The sequence below is a fragment of the Entelurus aequoreus genome, linkage group LG11 (assembly GCF_033978785.1).
Source record: "Entelurus aequoreus isolate RoL-2023_Sb linkage group LG11, RoL_Eaeq_v1.1, whole genome shotgun sequence".
In the NCBI taxonomy this organism is placed as follows: domain Eukaryota; kingdom Metazoa; phylum Chordata; class Actinopteri; order Syngnathiformes; family Syngnathidae; genus Entelurus; species Entelurus aequoreus.
This window is the reverse complement of record NC_084741.1, coordinates 11,706,136-11,716,737: the sequence shown is the minus strand read 5'-3', so window position 1 is coordinate 11,716,737 and position 10,602 is coordinate 11,706,136. Positions and strand designations below refer to the sequence as shown.

At 36.6% G+C, this 10,602-nt stretch overlaps 1 protein-coding gene across 3 annotated transcripts in view; it reads left to right on the top strand.

Moving 5' to 3' along the window:
* The first annotated feature begins 2,227 nt into the window (after positions 1-2,227).
* Positions 2,228-10,602, top strand: part of prpf31 (PRP31 pre-mRNA processing factor 31 homolog (yeast)) — a 342,441-nt gene continuing 334,066 nt past the window's right edge. For all 3 annotated transcript variants that reach the window (XM_062062487.1, XM_062062489.1, XM_062062488.1), the window contains exons 1-5: positions 2,228-2,383; positions 3,856-4,071; positions 7,296-7,356; positions 7,425-7,508; positions 7,582-7,679. In XM_062062487.1, coding sequence (XP_061918471.1) covers positions 3,856-4,071; positions 7,296-7,356; positions 7,425-7,508; positions 7,582-7,679 — 459 coding nt within the window. In that variant the 5' untranslated portion in view covers positions 2,228-2,383. The remainder of the gene's footprint in view (positions 2,384-3,855; positions 4,072-7,295; positions 7,357-7,424; positions 7,509-7,581; positions 7,680-10,602) is intronic.

Here is a 10,602-nt window from a genome sequence, read left to right as displayed (position 1 = left end):
AGATCTTCATAACAAATAAAGCAAAATATTTTCCCAGACGTCTTATTTGCTTAAAAAAGTATTTTGTATCATTCTAACTGTCAATATATGCTAATCTGTATGATATTTTGTCCTGTAAGGTTTCTTTTTCCCCCCATTGTCGAGGCGTGTTAGCCGTGTTGTCGTTCTTTTCGAGGCAGTCGGTGTAGCTTAGCATGCTATTCATCCGTAAATAACCCATTTATTTGTGTCTCGCTATTAGTTTGTTGCTTTATTTTCTACAAATAACGCTCCGTCACGCAGTCAAGGTTCAGATCGTCTGTTTAAGTGTTCAAAGGTTCAAAACCTGTATTGTTTTAAGAAATGTTTTTAAGGGATATTGTACAAACGAGGGGAAATAAATAAAAACAACAAAATGTGAATTTCCATTTGAATGATCCATTTTCAGTTATATGTGTGAATGTCCAAACATTGACACATGTTAGATTTCACACAAAAATCATCTATTTATTATTATTATTATTATTATTTTATTATATGCGTGAATGTCCAAACATTCTCACATATAAGATTGTAGACACACAAAAACATCTATTTATTAATATTATTAATATTATTATTGTTATTATTATTATTATATGTGCAAATGTCCAAACATTCGCACATATAAGATTGTACACACACAAATAATCTATTAATTATTATTATTATTATTATGTGAATGGCAAAGCATTCACAAAATATAAGATTCTACTCACAAAAATCATCTATTTATTATCATTATTATTAATTTGTGTGAATGTCCAAACGTTCTACCCACAAATATAATCTATTTATTATTATTATTATTATTACTACTATTATTATATTAGTATTTTTATTGTTTTGTGAACGTCCAAGCATTTACACATATAAGATTCTACGCCAAAAAAACATATTATTATTATTATTATTATTGTGTAAATGTCCAAACATTCACACATATAAGATTCTACACACAAAAATCATCTATTTATTATTATCATTATTATATGTGTAAATGTCCAAACATTCACACATATAAGATTCTACACAATTTTTTAAATTTATTTATCATTTATTTATTATCATTATTATTATTATTATTATTATTATTAGTATATGTGTGAATGTCCTAAGATTCTACACACAAAAAGAATATATTTATTATAATTATTATTATTACTATTATTATTATATTAGTATTTTTATTGTTTTGTGAACGTCCAAGCATTCACACATATAAGATTCTACGACAAAAAAATATGTATTTATTATTATTATTATTATTGTGTGAATGGCCAAACATTCACATATATAAGATTCTACACACAAAAATCATCAATGTATTATTATTATTACTATTATATGTGTAAATGTCCAAATATTCTCACATATAAGATTTTACCCACAAAAATCATCTATTTATTATTATTGTTATTATTATTATTATTATTGTGTGAATTGCCAAACATTCACATATATAAGATTGTACACACAAAAATCATCTATTTATCATTATTATTATTAGTAGTAGTATATGTGTGAATGTCCTAAGATTCTACACACAAAAATAATATATTTATTATAATTATTATTACTACTATTATTATTATTATTATTATTATTATTATAGTGTATGAATGTGAGTGTGAATGTTGTCTGTCTATCTGTGTTGGCCCTGCGATGAGGTGGCGACTTGTCCAGGGTGTACTCCGCCTTCCGCCCGAATGCAGCTGAGATAGGCTCCAGCAACCCCCCTGAACGGGACAAGCGGTAAGAAATGGATGGATGGATATTAGTATTTGTATTGTTTTGTTAACATCCAAGCATTCACACATATAGACAGCCATGACATTATGTTCTTTACAAGTGTATGTACACTTTTGACCACGACTATAAATATATATATATATATATATATATATATATATATATATATATATATATATATATATATATATATATATATACATATATATATATATATATATATATATATATATATATATATATATATATATATATATATATATATATATATATATATATATATATATATATAGTTTTTTTTACCTTCTACTATAATTACTTTATTGAATTAACAACCCCCTGGCGCTGTACTGTTGTTGTACGTGTTTTATTTGTCCTTGTTCGTATGTGTGTTTGTAAATGATGAACATTATAAATAAAGGTATATAAATAGAGAAAAAAATAATTTCCCAGAAGGCAAAGCGACATGATGACGTCATTGTCCCGCGACAACTTCCGCTGGGCATTGCTACCAAAAACTAAGAGGTAGCGTGTTATTTTTTTCGGAGAGATATATATATTTTATTGGACATTTTCGTGTTTTCATTCGTCTCCTGGGGCTTTAACTTTCGAGGTAAGTTTATATATGTATCCAAATATTTATTATTGTTACCCGGCTACGTATCGTTAGCGTTTGCTAGCTCTTATTTTTACAATGCCACCTTGTTAAACACGCTAAAGCGATGGCTTGAAACTAGTTGAGTATTTTTTTCTTCTCATTTGAGTTTAATATTTATTTAGCTTCCGTTTCAGTGTCGTGTTTTATCGTTCAGAAAACTCAGCGTTATTTGTTGCGGCCGGATGCGAAAGAGTAGGCAAGCTATGTTTCAATGTTGGCCTCAATATGGCGCCCTGTATCACGTGAGGGGATTTTGGCCAATCAGAGGAGAGGATGGCCAGAAGCTCTCCTCAGTGATTGGTCAAAACTCCTCACGTGACTGCACGACGCCATTTTGTGTCCAACTAGAAACCGAGTTGGCCAAAGCCTTGTTTTTGTTTTTATAAACCTTTATTTATAAATTTCAACATTTACAAACAGTTGAGAAATAATAATCAAAGTACAACAACAGTACAAAACAACGCCAGGGGGTTGTAAATTCAAAGTAACTAAAATAGAATGCAAAGTGTATATATACGGTGGGGCAAAAAAGTATTTAGTCAGCCACCCATTAAATGTCAATGGGTGGCTGACTAAATACTTTTTTGCCCCACTGTATATATATATATGTATGTATGTATGTATAAAAAACAAAGTGCCTCACTCAATTTCAGTAAATACCTTAAATGGCCAAAGCTTTGTTTGGCTCTACTTGTTGCAAACTTGATAATTAGTGGCAAATAACTGCCAACCCAGTCACATTTTAATGTGTTTTCATAATAGAAGGCAAATCTTTCATTACTTCTTCTTGGTACCCACGTTACAAACTGACTTAGTCCTGTGCAACATTTCTAGTGTTTGGGAACAACAGCAACTCAGCCACCAAGTGGTAGGCCACGTAAAATGACAGAGAGGTCAGCATAGTGCAAAGACTTTCTGCACAGGCAGTTGCTACAGAGCTCCAAACTTCATGTGACCTTCCAATTAGCCCACGTACAGTACGCAGAGAGCTTCATGGAGTGGGTTTCCATGGCCGAGCAGCTGCATCTAAGCCATACATCACCAAGTCCAATGCAAAGCGTGGGATGCAGTGGTGTAAAGCACGTCGCCACTGGACTCTAGAGCAGTGGAGACGCCTTCTCTGGACTGATGAATCACACTTTTCCATCTGGCAATCTGATGGACCAGTCTGGGTTTGGAGGTTGCCAGGAGAACGCTACATTTCGGACTGCATTGTGCCGAGTGTGAAATTTGGTGGAGGAGGAATTATGGTGTGGGGTTGTTTTTCCCCTTTGGTTCCAGTGAAATGAACTTTGAATGCTCCAGGATACCAAAACATTCATTACATTCATCGGTATTGCAGTATTGTCTCAAATACACATCTCTTTCTAAAACATATAAATATATAATATATATATATATCCTTCACACTCTGCCTCTGCTCTCAGATGTCTCTGGCAGACGAGCTGCTGGCGGACTTGGAGGAGGCCGGCAACGAAGGCGAGGATGGTTTGTACCCAGAAGGAGAGGAAGGCGACAGCGATGGAGAAGCCTCCCAGGGCAGGAGTGACAGAGGGCTGGAAGACATCCCAGAGGAGATGGAAGTAGATTACAGTAAAGCTGACAGCGTTGCATCCATCGCCAAACTCCGCCACAGCAAACAGGTGAGCTCTGCTTAAGCTCAGGGGTTTCCAAAGTGTGGCCCAGGAGTCACCTAAGGCCCGCAGCACATTCTAAAAATACAAAAGCATTGAAGTTGTCACGTTGTGTAAATGGTAAATAAAAATAGAATACAATGATTTGCAAATCCTTTTCAACTTATATTCAATTGAATAGACTGCAAAGACAAGATATTAACGTTGGAACTGGTAAAGTTTATTTTTTGCAAATATTATCGCATTTGGAATTTGATGCCGGCAACATGTTTAAAAAAAGCTGGCACAAGTGGCAAGAAAGAGTGAGAAAGTTGAGGAATGCTCATCGAACACTTATTTAGAACATCCCACAGGTGAACAGGCTAATTGGGAACAGGTGGGTGCCATGATTGGGTATAAAAGCAGCTACCATGAAATGCTCAGTCATTCACAAACAAGGACGGGGCGAGGGTCACCACTTTGTCAACAAATGCCTGAGCAAATTGTTTAAGAACAACCTTTCTCAACCAGCTATTGCAAGGAATTTAGGGATTTCACCATCTACGCTCCGTAATATCATCAAAAGGTTCAGAGAATCTGGAGAAATCACTGCACGTAAGCGGCAAGGCCGTGACCTTAGATCCCTCAGGCGGTACTGCATCAAAAAGCGACATTAGTGTGTAAGGGTTATCACCACATGGACTCAGGAACACTTCAGAAAACCACTGTCAGTAACTACAGTTGGTCGCTACATCTGTAAGTGCAAGTTAAAACTACTATGCAAAGCCACAGTCATTTATCAACAACACCCAGAAACGCTTCGCTGGGCCCGAGCTCATCTAAGATGGACCGATGCAAAGTGGAAAAGTGTTCTGTGGTCTGACGAGTCCACATTTCAAATTGTTTTTGGAAACTGTGGACGTCGTGTCCTCCGGACCAAAGAAGAAAAGAACCACTGTTCTAGGGTGAAAGTGTAAAAGGCAGCATGTGTGATGGTATGGGGGTGTATTAGTGCCTAAGACATGGGTAACTTACACATCTGTGAAGGCACCATTAATGCTGAAAGGTACATACAGCTTTTGGAGCAACATATGTTGTTATCATGGACGCCCCTGCTTATTTCAGCAAGACAATGCCAAGCCAGGTGTTACAACAGCGTGGCTTCATAGTAAAAGAGTGCGGGTACTAGACTGGCCTGCCTGTAGTCCAGACATTGAAAATGTGTGAAGGCTAAAATATGAGAAGGGAGACTGTTGAACAACTTAAGCTGTACATCAAGCAAGAATGGGAAATAATTCCACTTCAAAAATGTGTCTCCTCAGTTCCCAAACCTTTACTGAGTGTTGTTAAAAGGAAAGGCTATGTAACACACTGGTAAAAATGCCCCTCTGACAACTTTTTTGTAATGTGCTGCTGCCATTAAATTCTAATTTCATGATTATTTGCACACAAAAAATAAGTTTCTCAGTGTGAACATGAAGTATCTTGTCTTTGCAGTCTATTCAATTGAATATAAGTTGAAAAGGATTTGTTGTATTCTCTTTTTATTTACCATTTACACAACGTGACAACTTCACTGCTTTTGGGTAAAGTAGTAACAGACAACTTCATAATATGTACAATATACACACTGCAAGTATATAGAGAATTTGTTGAAAGGACTAGTTGGTACAATCCCCGGGGACTCTGCATGGCAGGGGCGTCCTCCTCCCTGAGCCAGGCTTGCACCTGACCGCATACCTAAATGAGGCTAGGTGACACTGCTGGGAGGCTTTTCCACCATTGGGACACATCCTCAGTTGTGTGCTCCAGCGTCACGGGGTGTTTCGGCCCGGCTTACCACAAGACACCCTCTGCCGAGGAAGGGCCCACCCCAGGGTGATCAAATCCCTGGGTGTGTGCATCCCATTAGGTGTTAGCCTTAGCAGCCCAGCTAGGTCACTCCTCAACCACAACCAATGGCTCGTCCTCTCTGCTGTGTTGGCCAACTCTTTAATGGGCTGTCTGTGAGCCTGCCCCCTGACTCCAACCTCCCTAAGGAGCTTTGCTGTTGTGCTTGCTACAAAGCCCCTACAGCCCGCCTCCACTGGGCGCACCCTTACCCTCCAGCCTCTGTCCTCTGCCTCAGCTGCAAGGTTGGAGTACCGCAGCTTCTTGCGTTCATACGCTTTTTCGATGGCATCCTCCCACGGAACTGTCAGTTCAATAATATAGACTGTATGGCAGGTTTCAGACCATAGGACGAGGTCTGGACGCAGGGTGGTCGTTACGATCGCCGGGGGGGAAAATGAGCCTCTGATCTAAGTCGACTCGCATCTGCCAGTCCCTGGCTGCATTTAATGGGTTTGGATCAGGATTTGAAGGTCTCGTCTTCAGCTTTCCCCCCGCCCCCGAACAAACAGCTGGTAGGTGTCGGCACACTTCCTGGTTGTTGATGGGTTGGGCATTGATGGATATCCTCCTGCACTCAAGTTTGTCAGCTAGACATCTGAGGACCTGGTTATGTCTCCACGTATATCTGCCTTGAGTGAGGCTGGTTCTACAGCCAGCCATTATGTATATATATCATGTAGTAACAGACACCTTTATAACAATATGTAATATGTACAATATTTACAATATTTCGGTCATTTTAAGCAATAAAGGAACTTATTTCCTCAGCACATTTATTTCCGTTTCCATAGCAATGCACTTCTGGCAACAAATGTGTGTTACTACTTCCGGATACAATTTCGAGTGTTTTCCAATCATGACAGACTTGGTAACAGACAACAAAGACGACTATATTTAGACAAATGAGGATTCACAACCTTATCCTTTTAAAGCTTAATATACAAAGGATAAACTACTGCTTATAGAAGCGAGCACAAAGGAAGAGTGAAAAGTTGGAGCAGACGGAAGCTGAGGGAGTGAGGTCGGCATGATTTGGTCACGGTGCAAATATGGCACTTGAAGCCAAGTTATTTTGACATAAATGGAGTGCTTACCCAAATAAACCGGAAACAATGGACCAAACAGACCATTGGAGGGAGTCATAACTGTAATGTGGCCCTCAATGAAAACGAGTTTGACACCCCTGATCTAGAGATTGTTAAAAAAAAATGGATATATTGTATTGGTTTTGAAAATAAAAAATATCAAAATGGCCACCACATGCTCTGATTTTTTTAGAATGCGGCCCTCAGTGGAAAAAGTTTGTACACCCCTGTGTTCTTGAAGGTGGCAGTTGACTCACTAGTGTGTCACTCTTACAGTTTTCAGATATCGTGGAGAAGATATCGGGATATGTTGGAAAGCAGCGCAAGAATTCAGACGGTGAGCTGAACATGTCTTTAAAGGTATTTTTAGCATGACATTGATTTCTCTGGTGTGTTACCTAACAGTGTCAGGACCCGTGGAGGCCGACCCCGAGTACAGGCTCATCGTAGCGGCCAATAATCTGACGGTGGAGATCGACAATGAGCTCAGTGCGTTGGAATCATCCTCTCTATACGTCGCAATGTTCAGTTCTGGTCAACTCAGTTCTTGTGTTTCCCTCAGATATCATTCACAAGTTCACACGGGACAAATATTCCAAGAGGTTCCCAGAGCTGGAGTCTCTGGTGCCAAACTCTCTGGATTACATGCGCACAGTCAAGGTGAGAGGATGAATATGCAGCGTAACCTTTTGTTTTCTCCAATACCAACTTTCTTGTCTGCTTATAGTATAGATTTCTTTGGTTAATATTGGCCTAAAATGGATGGATATTGGCCTAAGAATGTCAGGTTCAATGCTGCTGCTTAAAGGGGAACTGCACTTTTCTTTTTTAATGTTGCCTATTGTTCACAATCATTATGAGGGACAAGAACACACATTTTCATTTTTAGGATTTTAAAGATGATAAAACACACTTGGAAGATGCTTCAAAGTCTTCAAAATACAACTTCAAAACCCTCCAACATTTTATATACACACTGCAAGTATATATACAATGTAGTAACGGACACCTTCATAACAATATGTAATATGTACAATATACACACCAAGTATATATACAATGTAGTAACGGACACCTTCATAACAATATGTAATATGTACAATATACACACTGCAAGTATATATATATAATGTAGTAACAGACACCTTCATAACAATATGTAATATGTACAATATACACACTGCAAGTATATATATAATGTAGTAACAGACACCTTCATAACAATATGTAATATGTACAATATACACACTGCAAGTATATATATATAATGTAGTAACAGACACCTTTATAACAATATGTAATATGTACAATATACACACTGCAAGTATATATATATAATGTAGTAACAGACACCTTCATAACAATATGTAATATGTACAATATACACACTGCAAGTATATATATAATGTAGTAACAGACACCTTTATAACAATATGTAATATGTACAATATACACACTGCAAGTATATATATAATGTAGTAACAGACACCTTCATAGCAATATGTAATATGTACAATATACACACTGCATGTATATATATATAATGTAGTAACAGACACCTTCATAACAATATGTAATATGTACAATATACACACTGCAAGTATATATATAATGTTGTAACAGACACCTTCATAACAATATGTAATATGTACAATATACACACTGCAAGTATATATATAATGTAGTAACAGACACCTTCATAACAATATGTAATATGTACAATATACACACTGCAAGTATATTTATATAATGTAGTAACAGACACCTTCATAACAATATGTAATATGTACAATATACACACTGCAAGTATATATATATAATGTAGTAACAGACACCTTCATAACAATATGTAATATGTACAATATACACACTGCAAGTATATATATAATGTAGTAACAGACACCTTCATAACAATATGTAATATGTACAATATACACACTGCAAGTATATAAATAATGTAGTAACAGACACCTTCATAACAATATGTAATATGTACAATATACACACTGCAAGTATATATATAATGTAGTAACAGACACCTTCATAACAATATGTAATATGTATAATATACACACTGCAAGTATATATATAATGTAGTAACAGACACCTTCATAACAATATGTAATATGTACAATATACACACTGCAAGTATATATATAATGTAGTAACAGACACCTTCATAACAATATGTAATATGTACAATATACACACTGCAAGTATATATATAATGTAGTAACAGACACCTTCATAACAATATGTAATATGTACAATATACACACTGCAAGTATATAAATAATGTAGTAACAGACACCTTCATAACAATATGTAATATGTACAATATACACACTGCAAGTATATAAATAATGTAGTAACAGACACCTTCATAACAATATGTAATATGTACAATATACACACTGCAAGTATATATATAATGTAGTAACAGACACCTTCATAACAATATGTAATATGTACAATATACACACTGCAAGTATATATATAATGTAGTAACAGACACCTTCATAACAATATGTAATACCGTATTTCCTTGAATTGGCGCAGGGAATATAGTATTCGCACGTCTAGAATTACTGCCGGGTCAAACTCGTTTCTCAAAATAATTAACGCATGCTTGGCCTTATCGCCGGTTCATTATTAACGCCGGATCAAATTCGTTTTGCAAAATATTAATTTTATTATCGCATGTCTATAATTTTCGCCGGTTCAAACTCGTTTCGCAAAATATTTAGCATATGGCTAGAACATCTGCCGGGTCAAATTCGTTACGTCACGAGTGACACTTTACCTGTCCTCATTTTCAAAATGGAGGAAGCTGCTTTCAGTAGTTTGCAATCGCACAAAGGAAAAAAGATAAAGAGCTATTCAGTAGGATTTAAGGTCCAAGCTATTGAATACCGGTACAGTATGCTAAAAAGAACAGTAAGCAGCTATGTTTTATTAATATACCGTAGCTGCGTGTGTCAAATACTGTATGAGTCATTAAACCTCCTGGTGGTAGAGGGCGCTGCCGCGCTAGTGATCCTTCTTGCGACTTCCGGTACTGCAGAAGAAGTGACAACACGCAGCAAGAGATTTTTTTTAATTTTTTTTCTCTCGCCTGAACTTTTACTTTTCACATGGAGGATTACATACCGGTATCTAAAATAAAACAGTTTTCTAAACTGGACTTTCAATCGAAGCAGGAGGTAATAATTAAAGGAATATCTCCATCGAGACAGAGAGACTTTTAAAACTGAAGAAAGAAAATAATGAAGACTTCTATAACCAAGTTATCGATGCTTTTGGTCAGAAGGAGCTGCAAATGGACTCCATTTATAAGTACAGGTAAGACCATAATAACGTTTTTTTTATTAAATGTGCTTTTCATGATGGTATGCTTACATCACACTCAAAGCGCACGCCTAAATTTACCGCATTCCTTTTGGTAAATGGCGTAGTGAGAAGAGGGTTTTAAAATAATTACCGCATGCACGGCCATCCCGCCGGCTTCCGGTAAACGCCAGAGTGACAGGAGGTTTTAAATTAATTAGCGCCCCTGCGGCTATTCAAGGAAATACGGTATGTA